The sequence below is a fragment of the Lutra lutra genome, chromosome 8, assembly GCF_902655055.1.
Source record: "Lutra lutra chromosome 8, mLutLut1.2, whole genome shotgun sequence".
Classification (NCBI taxonomy): domain Eukaryota; kingdom Metazoa; phylum Chordata; class Mammalia; order Carnivora; family Mustelidae; genus Lutra; species Lutra lutra.
The window spans coordinates 55,435,614-55,457,909 of NC_062285.1; the positions used below are offsets into that span (position 1 = coordinate 55,435,614).

General features: G+C 40.8%; 1 protein-coding gene across 1 annotated transcript in view; it reads right to left on the reverse strand.

Moving 5' to 3' along the window:
* SP1 (Sp1 transcription factor) overlaps window positions 1–22,296 on the reverse strand; it is a 52,870-nt gene that overhangs the window by 29,711 nt on the left and 863 nt on the right. The window contains exons 2-3 of the mRNA XM_047740477.1: window positions 21,786–21,940; window positions 19,938–21,453 (exon numbers count right to left, since the gene is read on the reverse strand). Of these exons, the coding sequence (XP_047596433.1) occupies window positions 19,938–21,453; window positions 21,786–21,940 (1,671 nt within the window). The remainder of the gene's footprint in view (window positions 1–19,937; window positions 21,454–21,785; window positions 21,941–22,296) is intronic.

The following is a 22,296-nucleotide window of genomic DNA, read 5'->3' on the forward strand; positions in this document are numbered from 1 at the left end:
TATTACATAGTAATTAAAATTAAAATCGCCACTTTAAAAGTGAGATACAGGGGTGCCAGGCTGGCTCAGTTAATGGCCCAACTCTCAATTTTGGCTCAGGTTATGATCTTAGGGTTGAGAAATGGAGCCTCTGGGTCTGGGCTCCATGCTCAGCAGGGATTCTGTTTCTCTCCTCCCTCTCCCTCTGTCCCCGCCTCCCCCCATACTCTCTCTCTAAAATAAATAAATCTTAAAAAAAAAAAAAAAGTGAGGGGCTCCTGGGTGGCTCAGTCGGTTGCGCATCTGCCTTTGGCTCAGGTCATGATCCCAGCGTCCTGGGATCCCCCTGCTCAACAAGGGGCTGCTTCTCCCTCTCCCTCTGTCTGCTGCATCCCCTGCTTTTGCTCTCTGTCAATATAAATAAATAAAATCTTTTTAAAAAAGTGAGAAATAAAATAAGGTTCCCTACTATTACCACTATTACTTAGCAAGACAAGAAATAAATAAGGTATAAATATTAGAAAAGAGTAGGTAAAATTACTTGTAGATTGGGGCGCCTGGGTGGCTCAGTGGGTTAAAGCCTCTCTGCCTTGGTCATGATCCCAGGGTTCTGGGATCGAGCCTGGCATCTGGCTCTCTGCTCAGCAGGAAGCCTGCTTCCTCCTCTGTCTCTGCCTGCATCTCTGCCTATTTGTGATCTCTGTCAAATAAATAAATAAAATCTTTAAAAAATTTTTTTTTGTAGATGATAAGACCGTTGAAAGCATTGAAAGCATTAAGGTTACAGTGAGAGAGCCATTATAAAATCAATGCCCATAAGTTAATAGCTTTCATATATACAAATAAAAATAAAATGGGGGTGGTCTGGGTGGCGCAGTTGGCTAAGTGTCCGACTCTTGATTTCGGCTCAGGGCATGACCTCAGGGTCCCGAGACTGAGCCCTGTGTTGAGCTCCATGCCTGAGATTCTCTCTCCCTCTTCCCCTTACCTCCCCTGACACCACCCACCCGTGCAAACACACTCTTTCTCTTAAAAAAAGAAAAAAAGGAAAGAAAAAAATAACATCTTAAAATAACAATAAAATAAAATGGAAGAAAAGGTCCTATTCACAATAGTAACAAAAACTAGAAAATACTAAGCTTAAACAGCAAGAAATATGTAGGACCAATAAGAAAAAAATGAAAGCATAATGAGTCAAAATAAAAGTATCAGAGGGATTTATTGGGAGAACCTGACAAAATGTGTCAAATTTACCTGGAAGAATAAGAGACTAAATTAGGGGGAAAAATTTTTAAGATGTTATTTATCTGAAAGGGGGTAGGGTGGAGAAAGAACACAAGCAGATGGGGCAGCACCCAGAAGTAAAGGGAGAAGCAGGCTCCCCGCTGAGCAGAGAACCTGATGCGATGCAGGGCTCAGTCCCAGGATGCTGGGATGACCACCTGAGCCAAAAGCAGACATGAGCCACTCAGGCACCCTAGGGAAAAAATGTTAAGTAGTAACGAGGGAAAATATTAAAACTTTTATAAAGGAAGATTTATTAAAAGAACCAAAAACACAATAAAATAAATACAGGCTGGGCTGCCTGCCTGGCTCAGTTGGTTAAGCATCTGACTCTTCATCTCAGCTCTTGAGCTCAGGGTCTGAGTCAAGCCCTGCATTAGGTTCCAAGTTGGATATAGAGCCTACTTTAAAAAGTAAAAAAAGAAGTTCAAAATAAAAACAGGCAATTTGTGTAAGAAAAAATGTAAATATAAATAAAGTATATATATGTCCCTAATATTCAAATAATGCTCCTTAAAGCAATAATCTCCTCATACTGGCAAAGACTAGTATTAATGGTAGAATAAATTGCTAGCTTTCTGAAACTCAACTTTTTTTTTTTAAGATCTTATTTATTTATATGACAGAGATCACAAGTAGGCAGAGAGGCAGGCAGAGAGAGAGGAGGAAGCAGGCTCCCCACCGAGCAGACAGCCCAATGTGGGGCTCGATCCCAGGACTCTGGGATCATGACCTGAGCCAAAGGCAGAGGCTTAACCCACTCAGCCACCCAGGTGCCCCTCAACTTAGTTTTAAGTATCGAAACATTAAATGTATAAAACCTTTGACCCACTGATGCTTAGAATTTTTTTCAAAGATTTATTTGAGAGAGAGAGAGAGAGAGCAAAAGAGAGGGGTAGAGAGAAGGAGAGGGAAAGGGAAAGAATCTCAAGCAGACTCCCTGCTAAACATGGAACCTGACTTGGAACTCAATCCCACAACCCTGAGATCATGACCTGAGCAGAAATTGAGAGTCGGGTGCTTAATGGACTGAGCCACCCAGGCACCCCTAGAATTTTTAAAGTAAGCTCAACAGCCAACATGGGGTTCAAACTCAAAACAGTGAGATCAAGAGTCACATGCACTACAGACTGACCCACCCAGGAGTTCCTTTTGAAATTCTTTTAAATGACATGAAATTCACCTAACAATTCGATTAACTATTTTAAAGTGTACAATTCTGCGTCATTTAGTGCACTCACAATTCTGTGCAACCACTACCTCTCTATACTTTCAAAACTTTTATCACCCCAGAAAAACACCCATACACATTAAATAATCATTCCCCATTCTCCCCTCAGTCCATACCCTGGCAACCACTGTTTCTACGGATTTTCCAGTTCTAGATAGGTCATATAAGTAGAATCACAAAATACATGACCTTTTCTCTCTGGTTTATTTCCTTCATTTAACAGAACGTTTTCCAGCCTCAATCACATCGTAGCATGTATCAATACTTCATTCCTTTTTTGTGGTTGATTAATAGTTCATCGTATGGATGTATCACATTTTATTTACCCAATGGCCATCTAGGTTATCTCCATATTTTGCCAATTATGCATTATACTGTTATGAACATTTCTGTGCAAGTTTCCACATGGACCTAAGTTCCCTTTTCTCTTAGAAATATACTTCAGGGTGCCTGGGTGGCTCCACTGATTAAGCGACTGCCTTCGGCTCAGGTCACAATCCCAGAGTCCCGGCATCAAGTCCCACATCGGACTCCCAGCTCCATGGGGAGTCTGCTTCTTCCACTAACCTTCTCCCCTCTCATGCTCTCTCTCTCGGTCTCTCTCTCAAATACATAAATAAAAATCTTAAAAATATATATATATACCTCAGAGTATGGGGTGCTTGGGTGGTGCTCATCAGGGAGTCCGCTTGAGATTCTCTCCCTCTCTCTTTGCTCCTCCCCCCACTTGTGCATGCTCTCTCTTTAAAACAGATAAATCTTGGGGCGCCTGGGTGGCTCAGTTGGTTAAGCGCCTGCCTTTGGCTCAGGTCGTGATCCCAGGGTCCTGGGATCCAGTCCCATGTCAGGCTCCCTGCTCAGTGGGGGAACCTGCTTCTCCCTCTCCCTCAGGTGCTCCCCCTGCTTGTACTCTCTATCTCTGTCAAATAAATAAAATCTTTTAAAAATAAATAAAATAGATAAATCTAAAAAAAAAAAAAAGCAAGCAAGAAAGAAAAGAAATATACCAAAGAGTAGAACTGCTCACTTATGGAATTTTAATCTAAAAAGTGTGAACTTTTTAGTTCATCACAAGATGTTCATCACAACATCACAAGCACTGCCATAACAGTGAAATTCTGTAAACAACAGGGTTAAGTACATCCTAGTGCAAATATACTATGGAATTCTCATACAATCATTTAAAAAGATACAAAATGTAATTTATTATTATTTATGGAAAAGATGTTCATACTATATTACTTAGTGAAAACATATCATGGAGCATTATGGATAGTATGATCCTATTAAAATATTGATAAAACTATATACAGATTTCTTTGTAAATTGTACACAAATGTACAAAAAGCTGGCAGGAATTTTATCAGAATTTCAACTGTGGATATCTCTGGATAACTTAACTTTAATTAATTTTTACTTTATTTTCCATATTTGTGTTGTTTAATGTTTTTACAAATATCATTTAAACAAGTTATTTTTTTCCCTATGCTCAAAAGTTTCTAATTTCAGATCCACAGATCTTTATTTTTAAAGATCGTATTTATTTATTTGACAGAGACAGTAAGAGAGAGAGAGGGGGAGAGCAGGGGGAGCAGCAGAGGGAGAGGGAGTAGCAGACTTTCCACAGAGCAGGGAGCCCCATGTAGGGCTCGATCCCACAACCCTTGGATCATGACCTGAGCAGAAGGCAGACGCCTAAACACTGAGCCACCCAGGTGACCCTACTAGATTGGCTTATGAAAGAACAAAGCACACTAACTGGAATTTACTTCCTTTGGTAGCTGTGGTAGTTTAATGACTACACCAATGGAAGAAAGAATCTAAACACCTGGATGCTCAACAACCCGGAAAAGCAGCCTTGAATTAAGTGTTTAATACCCTATTTTCAGGGGCGCCTGGGAGGCTCTGTGGGTTAAAGCCTCTGCCTTCGGCTCGGGTTGTGATCCCAAGGTCCTGGGATCGAGCCCCGCATCAGGCTCTCTGCTCGGCAGGGAGCCTGCTTCCCTTCCTCTCTCTCTCTGCCTGCTTCTCTGCCTACTTGTGATCTCTGCCAAATAAATAAATAAAATCTTAAAAAAAAAAACAAAACTATTTTCAGTTGAATAGGAAGACTACGTAGAATGGAAGTTTTATGAGAGATGGGCACTAATGTGTTAAGCACCCATTATGTGCTCTTAACATGTTATTGATCTCATTTAATCCTAATAATCGATTAAACTTTTTTTTACAAATAAAGAAACCTCAACTCAGAGAAGATGAAGAACTTCCCTGAGTCACAGAGCAAAGTTATGACTTGGACCCTTCTGGGTGTGCCTAAAAATGCCATGTATCACTTTCTTGTCCATGCTAGATATCTCATTTCAGGACAACCTTTCTTTCTCTTTCACAAAGGATTTTCAATCAATTACTGCTATTTTCAGAGCTGGAGTTATTTCGTCCATCAGCTTAATGAGTATGTTCAGGGGGCTTGGGTGGCTCAGTCGTTAAGCAGTTGCCTTTGGCTCAGGTCATGATCCAAGGGTCCTGGGATCGAGCCCCACATCGAGCCCCACATCGAGCCCCACATCAGGCTCCCTGCTCCACTGGGAGCCTGCTTCTCCCTCTCCCACTCCCCCTGCTTGTGTTCCCTCTCTTGCTGTCCTTGTCGAATAAATAAATAAAATCTTAAAAAAAAAAATAAAAAAAGAATATATTCACAGCTAAACCATTCAACCTGTATTATACAAGACGTGAAACGTTCATTTGCAAAAATAGTACATAAACAGAAAAAGCAAAAACAGCATTTTGAGCTTAAGATCCCATTTACAGTCAGTCATCCGTAACACTTCCCATCCAAAAAAGTACTAAGTAGGAAAACTCATCTTAAATCATCTCCCAACAATTCTGTGGATTTTTATATTGTACTTTTCAAAGAATCACTTCATCCACCCTCATAACAGCAGTGTAACAAATTGGAGGGGGAGTGTGGGACAGGGCAGAGAATTACCTTTAGCAAGACCCTGAGTCTGTTCATAATATCAATGTCTCGGGGAGTGTGGTGATAGAAAAAGGGCAGGGTACGGGAAAACAGCAGACATAACACAATATGAGTCATTTATAGATACAATCATTCATGTGCAATGTATAATTCATTATGAGCCTCCATTTCAGCTTAGAAGGCAGCTGCCTAGACCTGATGGCAGTTTTCTTGACTGACTTCCTAACTGAACAGAAAGCTTGTGTTTTCCAACATAACTATTATATTTTTGTTTCCACTAGATAAAATCTTATAGAGCATGCTGAGAACAATGCCAACACATGTGGCATCTCCAAACAATTTTCCACCGGGGTTCTGAATACCTTACTTTCATTAAGGGTCTTCATATGATGCAACATTCAGTAACATTCTCACTAAGAGAATCATTCTGGACAATGCAATGTATGGTAATGACGCTTTAAGGGAGCTAAATAAAAAGAAAAGTTTGCTGTAAGTCTGATGCTTGGCTTTTTGGGAAGGGACACATTTCTTGGCTGACACACTTTAAATAGCATCAAATTCCTCTCTGCAAGCAAAGCAATGATTAAAATCAAATAGTCCATGGAGTGTTCAATACCAAGAAGTGTAGGAAATGAAGGTGCCTATTTCATGTAACCCCCCCATTACATGTGCCTATTTAAGTTGAAATGCTTCTTAAATTTTTATGATAGGGCACATTTGGTAATATAGTAGTATTTTGTAATACCTCCATTTTACTTACTGAAATAAAATTCTTAGGACTTAAAACAAATTAGTTGTCAGAATGTTTACTGAAATAAATCAAAGAACCATCAGTAATTTAAGTCGGGATGCATCTGAGTTTGCTTCACACTCCAGGTAAAAATAATACAATGTGATGATATGCAGAGTTTTTATTAAGACAGTTCTGATCAGGCGTTTCACTAAAAGATTAATTACCACTACTACATCAAGATGTTTGGCCATGCTACAGTTTCCTAAGCATATATATATAGAGCTAGAGATTGTCTGGAATGGCAGGACAATTGTCATTTTCTGGGACTTGGGGCAGGGGAGAGGGGTGTCACTAAATTAATTCCATAAAGGGAAATGCTTGCCAGCAACAAGCCATTTTTACGTTTTGTGGCCTTTTATGTGTAAGTAATTAAAACAAGGTGGTAAGCAACTACCAGTTACCTAAGAAGAATGACTTATCTTTAAAAGCATGCTCAGGGACGCCTGGGTGGCTCAGCTGGTTAGGCAGCTGCCTTCGGCTCAGGTCGTGATCCCAGCCTCCTGGGATGGAGTCCCACATCGGGCTCCTTGCTCAGCAGGGAGCCTGCTTCTCCCTCTGCCTCTGCCTGCCACTCTATCTGCCTCTGCTCACTCTCTCTGTCAAATAAATAAATAAAATCTTTAAAAAAAAAAAAAAAAAGCATGCTCAATCACATTGTATATCATGACAATTTTTCTTGTGCAATTCTAAATAGCAATAATTCCTATCTCAAGCCTCAACCCTTGAGCTCCATTTTAAGCAACTTACTCTATAAATACCCAAGATTTAAATAACGTAAAAGCAACTGGATATCAACTATAATGTATTAATGATCTTGCTCCATTAGGTAATTTGGACACAATCTTACGAGAAAAGTGCTCAGTCAGAAAAGTTTAGGGGCGCCTGGGTGGCTCAGTGGGTTAAAGCCTCTGCCTTTGGCTCAGGTCATGATCTCAGGGTCCTGGGATCAAGCCCCGCATCAGGCTCTCTGCTCAGTGGGGAGCCTGCTTCCTCCTCTCTCTGCCTGCCTCTCTGTCTACTTGTGATCTCTGTCAAATAAATAAAATCTTTAAAAAAAAAAAAAAAAAGAAAAGTTTAAAATGTAGTTCTGACTATAGGGGAGCCTGGGTGGCTCAGCTGTTAAGCAGCTGCCTTCCACTCAGGTCATGATCCCAGGGTCCTGGGATCCAGCCCTGAATCAGGCTCCCTGCTCCGTGGGAGCCCTGCTTCTCCCTCTCTCACTCCCCCTGCTTATGTTCCCTCTCTCGCTATGTCTCTTTCTGTCAAATAAATAAATAAAATAAAGTTCTGGTTATAAAAATAGTGCAAAAATAGTGTAAAAAAAGTTTCTGGGGCATCTGGGTGGCTCAATCAGTTAAGTGTCTGCCTTCAGTTAAGGTCATTATCTCAGGGTCCTGGGATCAAGCCCCGTATCGGGCTCCCTGTTCAGCAGGGAGTCTACTTCTCCCTCTCCCTGTGCCCAAATCATGCTTGCGCTCTCTCTCTAATAAAATAAAATCTTAAAAAATTAATAAATAAATAAAATTAAAAGTTTCTTTAAAGAAGCGAAAAGGAAAGTTATAAAAAATAAATGTTTTTAAATTAAAAATAGAATTACCATATGATCCAACAATTCTACTTCTGGGTATCTACCCAAAAGAACTGAAAGCAGAATCTCAAAGAAACATCTATACACCCAAGTTCACAGCAGCACTATTCTCAATAGCCAAAAGGCAGAAGCAACACAAATGTCCATCATACATGAAGAGATAAAGACAATGTGGTGTATATATATATATATAAACAGTGGAATATTATTCAGCCTTACAAAGAAAATCCTGTCATATGCTACAATATGTGTGAAATTTGAGGACATTATGTTATATAAAATAAACCAGCTACAAAAAGATAAGTACTCTATGATCCTACTTATATGACAAAGTAGTCAAGTTAATAGTCAAACTCACAGAAATAGAAAGAATAATGGTGGGACACCTGGGTAGTTCAGTTGTTAAGCCTCTACCTTTAGCTCAGGTCATGATCCTGGGATCCTGGGATCGAGCCCCACATCAGGCTCCCTGCTCGGCGGGAAGCCTGCTTTCCCTCTCCCACTCTCCCTGCTTGTGTTCCAGCTCTCGCTGTCTCTCTCTCTGTCAAATAAATAAATAATCTTTAAAAAAAAAAAAAAAGAGGGGCGCCCAGGTGGTTCAGTGGGTTAAAGCCTCTGCCTTTGACTCAGGTCACTGCTCTCAGGGTCCTGGGATCAAGCCCCACATCGGGCTCTCTGCTCAGCAGGGTGCCTGCTTCCTCCTCTCTCTCCGCCTGCCTCTCTGCCTACTTGTGATCTCTGCCTGTCAAATAAATAAATTTTTAAAAATCTTTTAAAAAAAAGGAAGAAAGAATGAATGAATAATGGTTGCAAGGGAATGGTAAGAGGGGAAATGAGTTTATTGGGTATAGAACTTAAGTTTTGTAAGATGAAAATTTTCTGGAGTACTGTTGCATAACAGTGTGAATATACTTAACAGTATTGAACTGTTCAATTAAAAATGGTTAAGATGAGGGCATCTGGGTGACTCAGTAGGTTAAGCATCTTTGACTCAGGTCATGATATCAGGGTCCTGGGATAGACCAGGAAATCACCCTCTCCTCTCCCTTTGCCTCTCCCCTGACTCCAGCCCTGCTCATGGCCCCTCTCTCACTCTCTCAAATAAATAATGGTTAAGATGGTAAATTTTATGTTACATGTATTTTGTCACATTTAAAAATAATTATTTAGGGTGCCTGGGTGACTCAGTGGTTAAACAACTGCCTTCAGCTCAGGTCATGATCCTGGAGTCCTGGGATGGAGTCCAACATCGGACTCCCTGCTCAGTGGGGAATCTGCTTCTCCCTCTTAGCCTCTCCCCTTCTCATGTTCTCTCTCAAAAAAATAAAATCTTTAAAAAATAATCATTACTGGGGCGCCTGGGTGGCTTAGTGGGTTAAGCCGCTGCCTTCGGCTCAGGTCATGATCCCAGGTCCTGGGTTCGAGCCCCACATCGGGCTTTCTGCTCGGCAGGGAGCCTGCTTCCTCCTCTCTCTCTGCCTGCCTCTCTGCTTACTTGTGATTTCTCTCTTTCAAATAAATAAATAAAATCTTTAAAAAAAATTAAAAAAAATAAAAAATAATTATTACTATTTTAAAAATAACTATACCATTTTGCATATTCTTTAATTTAAAATAATTTTTCCCTAAAAATATGTAAATGCGGGGCACGTGGGTGGCTCAGTGTGTTAAAGCCTCTGCCTTCAGCTCGGGTCATGATGGAGCCCCGCATAGGGCTCTCTGCTCAGCAAGGAGCCTGCTTCCTCTTCTCTCTCTGCCTGCCTCTCTGCCCACCTGTGATCTCTGTCAAATAAAATAAAATAAAATCTTAAAAAAAAAATGTAAATGCTAGAGATTTAATAATGAACAAAAATACCATTACCATTAAATACATGAAAATATTTGTGCAATTCTCTTCCCCCTTTCCACATATCTGCTCTTAAAACTTGAGTCAAAATTATAAGTAGAAATACAAATAGTTAATAAAATATTAAAGGACACGACAGGATTTTAATTAAAAATAAATAACTTGGTAATATATAACACAGTAGGAGAAAAATAAAATCCAAAATAGCGTGGCCCTATTTTTTCTTGTATTTTCTGCAACTCAAGATTAGCTATGAAAATTAGTGTGAAAACTCGTCCCCTCTAAAGTGCAATAAGTGTATATAACTACAGCACAAGAGCAACTTGAATACCATGAAGGGAAGGACCATTATCTGTTTCAGCGAATTCTGAGACCCTAGCACATCTGACACTTAATAAATGCTCAATAAATTTTGCTAAATTTGCCTATGAATAAGGCATCAAAAATTGGAACCCATTTTCATTATTATACTTTTCCCCTCCACTGTTACACTTTTGTATCTAACTCTTAAGCCTGCTGGGGGCAATATATTATTGCTTATACTTATATTACTTATATACTTATATTACTATACTTAATATAGTAATTTACTTATATTATTTATTATATATAACTTTATTATATAATATATATTATATAATATTATAATATTTATATACTTATATTACTAAGTATACTCGTGTTCAGTAAATGTACACGTGAGTTAACTGAATCATGAGTATTACTGGATTTCTTTTTTTTTTTTTTTTTAAGATTTTATTTATTTATTTGATAGAGAGAGGTCACAAGTGGGGAGACAGAGATGGGACGCAGGCTCCCTGCTGAGCAGAGAGCCCGATGCGGGCCTCGATCCCAGGACCCTGAGATCATGACCTGAGCTGAAGGCAGAGGCTTAAACCACTGAGCCACCCAGGCGCCCTTTCTTCTTTTTTTTAAAGATTTTATTTATTTATTTGACAGAGAGAGATCACAAGTAGACAGAGAGGCAGGCGGAGAGAGAGGAGGGAGCAGGCTCCCCGCCGAGCAGAGAGTCCGATGCGGGACTCAATCCCAGGACCCTGAGATCATGACCCGAGCCGAAGGCAGCGGCCCAACCCACTGAGCCACCCAGATGCCCCTATTACTGGATTTCTTAACAGCATTTAAGGCTAAACAAGGAAGCCATTCAAAACATGATAATGCCAACAAGATATTCTGTTAAGAGAACACCAAACCAAAGAAGTTCTTGATAATATGGAAAATTCCCAAATACAGTTTTCAGAATTAAGAGTTTTTTAACTTAAGACAAATAGTCTGTATAAAATTAAAATACAGTTTTTCATGAGTGCAAGAAACTGCCAAATAATTCTAAGCACAGTACTTCCAGATACCACACGGGACCATAAGAAATATTATGTATTAAAAAAAAGAAATGTTATGCATTGTCTGTATCAGGCCTAGACAAAATTGGGCCCTTAATATAGTCTCTCAAAGGGTTGTTAAACTGTATCCCCAACAAAGCATGTCAGGATAATATGTTTTTTCCAAATCAGAAATGTGGTGGGTAGGGATGCTTGGGTTATTCAGTTGGTTAATCATCTGCCTCCAGTTCGGGTTGTAGTCCCAGGGTCCTGGGATAGAGCCCCACTTCGTGCTCCCCACGTAACAGAAAGTTTGCTTCTCCCTCTCCCTCTGTTCCCCCTTGTGCTCTCTCTCTCTCATTCTATCTCAAATAAATAAATAAAATTTAAAAAAAAAAAAAAAAGGAAAGAAAGAAACGTGGTGGGTAGAGAAGGCAGGCACTGAAAGGAAATTTCCTGATAGCATGGAAAACAACAGATGAGGAACAATAAATATTTGCTATGAAAATGTCTCAAGCATATCAGGGAAAAAACAGTAAGAGAGGTACAGTCAGGGAAAACACATCACATCATCCTAACTATAAAAAGGGGGGGGGGGGTAATACACTTCTACACACACACCTCAATATGACCCAGCTGATTTTCACATTTTCTCTTTTGATTTTTTCACATTTGATTTCTCTTTTGCCATCTTGATCCTCCCTTATGGTTTGATCACATCACTTTATTTATATTTCATTTAATTACAGTTCAAATAAATTCAAATTAACTAATCTGATTACAACAAATTATGATTCATAACAAAGTTTCTAAAGAAGTTGTTGATTAACCATGCTTCTTTTTTCCTATTATCTGTCCTAGGCTACAAATGTTAGTAACAGTGAACCTGGGTTTAAAAAAAAAAAACCCAAAGCCATTTTTCTACTTGAAAGAACTCCTATAAGAGAAAATAGCAGGAAAAAAGAAGAAAAGGAAAACAGGGGTGCCTGGCTGGCTCAGTCGGTAGAGTACTCGACTCTTGGCCTCACCCCACACTGGGTGTAGAGATTACCTAAATATTAAAAAGGAAGGAAGGAGGAAAGAAAAAGAAAATGAAAATAGTGTGGTACAGTGGAAAAGGATATTGATCTAAAGCCAAAAGATCTGTTACTCTATAAATTTTGTCAGTGACCTCTGCAAGTCATTGAATCTTTCTAGTCCTTAGGTTCTGTCAAAATGGGGGTATTGAAGAGGATGAGGGTCTCCAGCTCCAGCAACCTTCAGTTTAGTTGCTATTACCAATGATAGTCTCATTTAATTGTATTATGTCTGCAAAGAGTTGTAACTTTTAAACCATCAAACAGGATCAATTCAATGAAGAACATATTGAATTCTTCAACATGAAGAAAAGATCTCAATAGCATTTAACCTTTTTCAGATTATTTGCAGCAAGTATTTTCTTTCCTATAAAAAGATTTCTTGGGCACCTGGGTGGCTCAGTTGTTAAGCGTCTGCCTTCGGCTCAGGTCATGATCCCAGGGTCCTGGGATCAAGCCCCACATCAGGCTCCCTGCTCAGCAGGAAGCCTGCTTCTCCCTCTCCCACTCTCTTAACTTGTGTTCCCTCTCTCGCTCTCTTCTCTGTCAAATAAATAAACAAAATCTTAAAAAAAAAAAAAAAAAAGATTTCTTATAAGCTTTCAGAGATATATAGATATTTTTTAAAAGATTTTTATTTAGGGGTGCCTGGGTGGCTCAGTGGGTTAAAGCCTCTGCCTTCAGCTCAAGTCATGATCCCAGGGTCCTGGGATCGAGCCCCGCATCGGGCTCTCTGCTCAGCAGGGAGCCTGCTTCCCCCTCTCTCTCTCTACCTGCCTCTCTGCCTGCTTGTGATCTCTGTCAAAAAAAAAAAAAAAAAGATTTTTATTTATTTATTTGACAGATCACAAGCAGGTAGAGAGGCAGGCAGAGCGAGAGGGGAAAACAGGCTCTCTGCTCAACAGAGATGTGGGGCTTGATCCCAGGACCTTGAGATCATGACCTGAGCGGAAGGGAGCAGCTTAACCCACTGAGCCACCTAGGCGCCCCTGGAGATGTACAGATTTTTAACTTAGTTCTCTCATCTCTTACGGTAAAGTCTTTATTTTGGCACAGATATATCTTAACTCCTTCAAAATTAAGTTATTTATTTTGCACATAGATACAGACTTAGAAAGATTCACAGTAAATTAGACTGGCACATCCAAACTTGTCAAACAAGTAATACTGACCAGTTTCCATAAGCCATTTAGAGTTTAAAAAACACTGGAGAAAAGTGCAAATTCAAGTAACAGCCCAAATTTGCAACCAATTCTGAAGAAAATATGTCTACAGAAACTTTTTCAGGCTCTTCTAAGAGAAACATTTCTTAAAACCTAGCATAGTATTAACAATATAGTCATAATGTGAGCATATACGCCTTAAAATAACACTTCAGCACACCAGGGCCTGAATAATAATGCTGTATATTAGAGAAAGGGAATAGCAATATTGTGACACACCTGTGAGAAATATGAAAAACAAATAGCAAAGTAGAAAATTTCAACTAGGGACGCCTGGGTGGTTCAGCAGTTTAAGCGTCTGCCTTCAGCTCGGGTCGTGATCCCAGGGTCCTGGGATCAAGTCCTCATCAGGCTCTCTGCTCAGCAGGGAGTCCGCTTCTCCCTCTGCCTGCTGCTCCCCCTGCTTGTGTAAGCTCTCCCTCTCCATCTGACCATAAATAAATAAAATCTTAAAAAATTTTTTTCAACTAATATTATCTACTAATGTTTACAGACATCCAGTAAGTAACTTACAAAGCATTATGTAATAAAGCTTTACTACAGAAGTTCATCTTACATCCCAAAACATTTTCAAGGAGTCAAAACAAAACAATGAGAAGGAATGAGCAGAACTAAATTATTAGTGGCAACAATTATATGCTACTTTACAAAGTGGAACAGTTAAAAAAATGGAAGATATAAGAACAAAACAGATACTAAACTTCCCTGAAACACTAGGCACACTTGTGCTGTTATTTAATTAAGAACTAAAATGGCCACATTACACAATGCAATGTGATTTAACAATGACGTCATTTACAGAAAGCCACCAGAATGAGTAAATAGGAGCAACTGAAAAGGTCCGAGGACTATCTTCTCAGTAGTTTCAAATCAATGAAGGGACCTTGGTTTTAAAGGAACCTTTTCTACTTAAATTGAAATCAGTTAAAAGCACTAATATCACCTTCAGAAACAAGTATTAGATTAAAAAGGCAAACGATGTAGAAACATTTGACATTATGTATTTGATAAAGTATATTAAGAGAAAATTCTCTCAAATGATCTTTTGCAAAAGAATAATTCTGAACACATTTAAATTATCTAAACCTACTTGTAACTAGTGTTCGAATACCCTAGTCTAAAATACAACTTTATAATAAATTAGTTCTCAGCAATCTGACCCCAAGTTTAGCAACACTGTTGGCAAACTAACTCTGGTATCACATTCAACTTAACTTCTAAGAGAACACATTTTCCTGACCTGGATAAAACCAAGCAGATGTGAAATTTTTATTTTTAGTGCCTGAAGTTTGCTTCTTGACTGAATTATAGCCGTCAAGGAAATATGTTTTATTCTCCTGCCAAAGACTAGCCCTGAACTCTTTATTAGGCAGAACTCCCACGAAGTCATACAAACGTCTTTCAAAGCTGGCCCCCCTCAACCTGGTGGAAGAGTTTTCAGGACACAGCAGTGTCTGAGAAAAAACCTGAAACTTTAAACTGGAAAAAAACAAGATCTGTGAGAGTGTTAACTACAAAATGAGAGGAAAGGGGGCTTTAACTGGGAAACAGTGTCGATTTAAAAACAAAAAAACTATAAAAAAGCTGATGGGGAAAAAAAAAAAAAAACACCCAACCTCAGAGCCCATAGATCATTTCACTGTCTAGAAACTAAACTCAGTTTACTGGGTGGTCCCTTCCTCACTACCACCCACCAGGGGCTGAGCCATAAAAAACACAGAGATGGCTGGCTTACTTTGGTGCTAAGTTTCTGTGTGCCTTTGCCTGTGTATTCAGCAAACAGAAATAAACACTGCAAGTCAACAGGAGAGCTTAAACAATTTCTAAAAGATAATTTTTAAAAATAATAAATGTAAACAGACTAAGTGAACACCATGGAAGTTGCAGTCTTCCACAACCATGTAATAATGTTTCAATTTGTAGAGTGCTATGTATCTATCCACTTATCTATAGATGATTTCACATCCAAGGCTCTTTCTACTACATTATACTGTCAAGACATTGAGTTTTTCCAGTAAAAATACTACATACCAGAAAAAGGGGTAAAATGAAACATTTTTTAGCAGCCAGGCAACAGCAGAGCAGCACTAAAGCTTCTAGGAAATTATTTTATTACCTTTCAGTGAGGATAAAGTTGACCAATTGAAGGGGGAAAAAATGTTGCACAAGTATGACTAACCAAAAAGGAGGAAACTTTTATCTTCGGAAACCACTATTAATGAGGCAACCAATCTCAACTCTCACAAAATGGCCTTTCAGAGACTCATTCTCTCACTAGTGAATGTCAAGCTGCAGCTACTTCACAGAAAGGCATGCATTTTCTTGAGCTCTGAGACCATCAATAATAGCCAGGTAGCCCTATCCTATGACCTATTAAATGGCAGACTTCCCCAGAGCATGATTTAGCAATGAGAACGCCTCATAACTTTTCTCTAAAGCCTAAGCTCTGAAACTTTTTAGAAATTCGCAAGGATCCAAATTATTACTAAATGGAACTATCCCCCAGCTCTGCCTTCCTTTGAGGAAGAGCAAAGCTATTGGATACAACAAACTAAGAGTAAAGAGAAAACAAACATGCTAGTGTAGCAAGTGTCTAATTTTCAGGGTGTTTTTCAGTTTTCATTAACTTCTCCCACTTCTACAGCTATAATTTTTAGCCTATGAAACATCTGCCAGCTCTAGAGCATTAAATTTCAAAGAAGCAAAGGTATCTTTTCTAAAACATTTTTAATACTCTAAAGGATGTTTTTAACATCCTAAGTTAAAACTAATAGGTAAGTCTTACATTAGGAGAACTAAGTACAAGTCCTAGCTCTGACAGTATGTAGTCTCACCACTTACTTAATTGCTTCTCTGTAACTCCATGCCCTTCCTCATCTAGAAAATAAGGCAGTTTTACTAGATGAACTCTTAGGTCCTCTCCAGCTCAGACTTTATTCCAAGGTCTCCGATGCATTAAGAAAACCGTTGTCTTGTTAAGGCTCAAAATGTAGTCATCTTAAACACACCTCAAGAATGTAAGAAAGTGGGTGCCTGGATGGCTCAGGTTAAGCATCTGGCTTCAGCTCAGGTCATGATCCTAGGGTCATGGGATGGAGTCCCACATCGGGCTCCCAGCTTTGTGGGAAGTCTTCTTCTCCCTCTACCCCTCACCCCCACTCATGATCTCTCTCTCAAGTTCTAATAAATAAAATCTTTTAAAAAAAAAAGAAGAAGGGGCGCCTGGGTGGCTCAGTGGGTTAAAGCCTCTGCCTTCAGCTCAGGTCATGATCCCAGCCTCCTGGGATGGAGCCCCGCATCGGGCTCTCTGCTCAGTAGGGAGCCTGCTTCCTTTCCTCTCTCTGCCTGCCTCTCTGCCTACTTGTATTCTGTCTGTCAAATAAATAAAATGTTGGGGCACCTGGGTGGCTCAGTGGGTTAAGCCGCTGCCTTCGGCTCGGGTCATGACCTCAGGGTCCTGGGATCGAGCCCCGCATCGGGCTCTCTGCTCAGCAGGGAGCCTGCTTCCTCCTCTCTCTCTGCCTGCCTCTCTGCCTGCTTGTGATCTCTGTCTGTCAAATAAATAAATAAATAAAATGTTTTAAAAAATAATAATAATAAATAAATAAAATGTTTTAAAAAATAAATAAATAAATAAATAAAAAGAAGAAGAAAAGAGGCGCCTGGGTGGCTCAGTGGGTTAAAGCCTCTGCTTTCAGCTCAGGTCATGATCCCAGGGTCCTGGGATCGAGCCCCGCATCGGGCTCTCTGCTCAGCAGGGAGCCTGCTTCTTCCTCTCTCTCTGCCTGCCTCTCTGCCTACTTGTGATCTCTGTCTGTCAAATAAATAAATAAAATCTTTAAAAAAAAAAAAAAAAGAATGTAATAAAGTTAGGGAACTTGAGCAGACCTCCCGGCCACCATTTTCCAAACCTGCAGGAGACAGGAAATACGCTTATCTATTTGTTAGCCTCTTTTATATAAGAGCCAATCATAAATGAAATGATAACTCTATAGTAAAAGTAACCAGTTTACGAACCCACATACATTCCAATAAAACTAAATTCGGTGATATTAAATTATTTCCCATCATAATTTTTTATATCATGCCTAAATATAAAAATCTATAGTATCTTGGGTGGCGCACTGGTTTAAAATGTCCAATTCTTGATTTTTGGCTCAGGTCTGATCTCAGAGTTACGAGACTGAGCCCAGTGTTGACTCTAAGCGTGCAGTCGGCTTGGATTTCCCTCTCCTTCTGCCCCTCCCTCTTCAGATAAGTCCTGAAAAAAATTCTATAGTATCCTCTTCTTGTGCTTTACTAAAGATTAGCTCCATCACCAGAGAATTTAAAATAAATTCTAAATGGACTTTCACTTTTTTCACTTTTTTTTATCTCTAACCAACAGTGAAACACTATTCAAAATGAATAACTGAGTACTGTGGTCCACTGATTAAACATACATTCCAATACATACCTCTTCCCTGAGGACTCTTTCCCTTCAATGCTCTCTTTATTCCTAATTCCTCTCAGCTCCATCTCCCCACTCCATTTCAGGCCTTCTCCTTTTCTCTCCCATCCCTTCTTAATTATACGCTACTTTCAAAGCAGTCTAGGAAGTGGTTCTCCTAGCTAGGAAGTACCAGAATCACCCAGGAAACTTACTGAAAATACACATTAGTGTAAGAGAAGGCAGACGGATTCTACTTTTAAGGTAACCAGAAGTTTAAAAAAATTAAACCTTAATTAATCAGCTTGCTCAGAAAGTAAGATATTCTAGCTAACTAAATATTAAACAGAGAGTAGAGCAGGATATTCTGGCTAACTAAAAATTAAGTATGAACTTTTTTGTTGAAAATCCTTCTAGAGAGGCGTCTGGGTGGCTCAGCTGGTTAAGCATCTGCCTTCGGGTCAGGTCATGATCTCAGGGTCCTGGGATGGAGTTCCACAAGGGGCTCTCTGCTCAGTGGAGAGCCTGCTTCCCCATCTCTCTCTCTGTCTGCCTCTCTGCCTACCTATGATCTCTCTGTCAAATAAATAAGTAAAATCTTAAAAAAAAAAAAAAAAGAAAGAAAAAAGAAAAACATCTACTTTTGGCTCAAGTCATGATCCCAGGGTTCTGGAATCAAGCCCCACATTGGGAGAGCCTGCTTCTCCCTCTCCCTGTGCCTCTCCCGGGCTTGTGTGTGTTCTCTCTGGGTGTCAAATCAATCTTTTTTTTTTTAAGATTTTGTTTGTTTATTTGACACAGAGAGAGAGAGATCACAAGTAGGCAGGAAGGCAGGCAGAGAGAGAGGGGGGAAGCAGGCTCCCTGCTGAGCAGAACCCAATGAGGGGCTCGATCCCAGGACCCTGAGATCATGACGTAAGCCAAAGGCAGAGGCTTAACCCACTGAGCCACCCAGGTGCCCCTAAATAAACAAATCTTAAAAAAAAAAAAAAAAAAATGGGGCACCTGGGTGGCTCAGTGGGTTAAAGCCTCTGCTTTCGGCTCAGGTCATGGTCCCAGGGTCCTGGGATGGAGCCCCGCATCCGGCTCTCTGCTCCTCGGAGAGCCTGCTTCCTCCTCTCTCTCTCTGCTTGCCTCTCTGCCTACTTGTGATCTCTGTCAAATAAATAAATAAAAAATCTTAAAAAAAAAAAAAAGAAAGAAAGAATCCTTCTGGAACCCACTTTATCACTTTTCCCTTACTTAAAGAGCTACAATTCATAAGAAATACCTGATTACTGGGGCGCCTGGGTGGCTCAGTGGGTTAAGCCGCTGCCTTCGGCTCCGGTCATGATCTCGGGGTCGTGGGATCGAGTCCCGCATCGGGCTCTCTGCTCAGCAGGGAGCCTGCTTCCCTTCCTCTCTCTCTCTGCCTGCCTCTCTGCCTACTTGTGATCTCTCTCTGTCAAATAAATAAATTAAAAAATCTTAAAAAAAAAAAAAAAAAGAAATACCTGATTACTTAATAACTGTCCTACAAACAGGTCAAGTTTATAATCAAGTCTCATTCTACAATGCTGGTGGGCCAAGAGGCCAAATAAAGCCCTTGAGGTAAGAATGCTTTTTTTTTTTTTTTAAGATTTTATTTATTTATTTGACAGAGAGATCACAAGTAGGCAGAGAGGCAGGCAGAGAGATGGAGGAAAGCAGGCTCCCTGCTGAGCAGAGCCTGATGCGGGGCTCCATCCCAGGACCCTGAGATCATGACCAAAGCCAAAGACAGAGGCTTTAACCCACTGAGCCACCCAGGCGCCCTGGTTTTACATTTTTAAAGGGTTGTAAGGGAAAAACAAAAAAGAATACTACGTGGTCCACAAGGCCTAAAATATTTACTATCTGGACCTTTACAGAACAAAGTTTGCTGACCCTTGTTCTGTAGCACCAAAAGCCCTGGAAGTACAGTGACCCCAAAGACACTGCCCAGAAATGCTCCTTTCTCATAAGATTAACTGAAAAAAAAAGTTTCCGTTAAGTCGGTTCCAAATGACTTAAATAGAATCATTCTATTTCTCTGATCAACGTGCCTTCTAGAAACTGTTACCCACAAAAATCTCTATTTCCTTCCTTAGACTCAACAGTTTCAGTTAAGCTAGTTAGCTCTGGAAATGAATGCAAAAGATTGAAAGCCTTACCTGGGGCATTTGCTATAGCCAAAGGCAGGCTTGGAAGCTGGTGCACCTGGATACCTGAAGCACCCAATGCACTGAGGTTAATGGTCTGGAGGCCAGGCATGGAGGAGAGCTGAGCAGCATTCACAGTGACTGTGCCGGTAGGGATGGAGGCGGCTGAGGCAATGGGTGTAAGGGTGGTATTGCTGCTGCTGGTCTGCCCCAAGGAAACACCCTGCATTGGGGCCAAGGTGATTGTCTGGGCCTGTGGGTTCTGAACTTGGAGATTCTGCAGCTGAAGAGTCTGCCAACTGACCTGTCCATTGGGCCCCACGGTTGGTGTCCGGATGATGATGGGGCCAGAGTTTGGAACAGCCTGAAGCTGGAGATTCTGGAGGGTTTCCTGGGAGATAGCTTGGGTTGTAAAGGTCTGCCCTGACAATGGTGCTGCTTGAAGGGCCTGGAGAGCCTGTCCCCCTTGAACTAGCTGAGGCTGGATAAGGATTTGCTGCTGTTGCTGCGTCTGCTGGTTTTGCTCTCCCTCTTTTTGCTGACTTGTTTGCAGAGAGCCTCCAGATGTCTGGTTCTGCTGGATATTTAGAGCATCAGACCCCTGTAGCCCACTGACCCTCTGGGGTGTCTGCCCTTGAGAGTTGGTCCCTGCTGATCCGCTGGTGGTAAAGTTCATAATTCCCATGTTGCTGGTGGTTGTAGTTGTTGAATAGCTATTGGCATTGGTGAAAAAGGAGCTGGAACTGGCTTGTGATGATACCAAACTGGCAGAACTGATGGCAGTCCCTGAGGTGGCGGGCTGTGAACCACTCTCCTGGGACCCAGAGCTGCTGATAGTGACTGCCTGAGAGCTAGGAGTCAAGGTAGCTGCAGAAACGCTGTTGACAGGTAGCAAGGTGATATTCCCATTCAGGGCCACTGGTACGTTGGTCACATACTGAGTCTGTCCTGAGAGTACGTTATTAGCCAGGCCTTGGAGGGGGACAGCCTGCTGGAGTAGGTTTGGCATAGCAGCAATGATGTTGCCTCCACTTCCTCGATTTGTGATGATCTGTTGGTTTGCACCTGGTATGATCTGTATCTGACCAGAACCATCCTGCTGCACTTGGGCCCCAGTGGCTGCAAACTGCAGCTGTTGCCCATCAACCGTCTGGAACTGTGGGATTACTTGATACTGAATATTAGGCATCACTCCAGGTAATCCTGTCAGGACTTGCTGGTTCTGTAAGTTAGAAGTGGCGGCCACAACATACTGCCCACCAGAGACTGTGCGATTCTTGGAAGACTCACTGCCATTGCTGCCATTGGTACTGCTGCCACTCTGTTCCTTTGAGGTAGGGGTAGCCCCAGAGGAGGAAGAGATGATCTGCCAGCCATTGGCACCCTGTGAGAGCTGTGTGGCTGTGAGGTCAAGCTCACCTGTGCCCCCTGACTGGCTTGGGCCCTGGGAGTTGTTGCTGTTTTCATTGGGTGACTCAATTCTGCTGCAAGTTGCTGCCAGCAGAGCCAGAGGGGATGGCTGGGATTCCTGGCCAGAAATTAAGGGAGAAGAGAGGATTAGTTTAGTGATACCCAGCTGCCAGCCTAGAGGGTAGTATAAAACAAATAAACAGCAAAACAGTGCACATAAAAGGGGGGAAAAAGAAGGAGGAAAGGAAGGAAGGAAGGAAAAGCTGACCTATTTATACTCCTGAAATCCTCATCTTTGGGGATCTCCCAATCATTTGTTTCACTATGTTAACTTTCCTAGCTACAAAATGGCTTAGCTCTTTCCTAAAAATGTTTCTGTGAAAAGATAATCATCTAAAAATATTCACATTCTCTTAACATCTCCCCCACTCTGTCCTGATCATCACTTACCTGCCCTCCTCCTCCTCCACTGCTGCTACTGCCTGTGCTGCTGCTTCGAGCCTGAGAAAAGGCACCACCACCATTACCATTGCCCCCATTATTGCCACCAACTCCTTTTTCAATCTTCACCACAGCTGTCATTTCATCCATGGAGTGATCTTGGTCTAAAAGGAATTAAAAGACAACTTAAAGTTAGGGGAAGGAAAAGGGTGAGGTGAGGTGAAGAGGAGTAAGGGACACTACAAAGAAAAAGAAATACATAAGATGAAAGGTACTAGTGTAAAAAAAAAATAGTGGATTGGAGAAAGGGCAGTTGTAGGACATACAGAACACAAACTAGGCTTAGTAGCACTAAAACTGGGCCTCAATTCTCCCTTGCACAAAATTAAACCCAGAAAACATTAAAAATGTACTTTTCACATAGGAAATGTAAGGGGAGGTGGACATGTTCAAAGAGTTTCAAAATACAAAAAAGTATCCTGGGGAGAAAAAGGAGGATAGGTAAGGCAAAAAACAACAT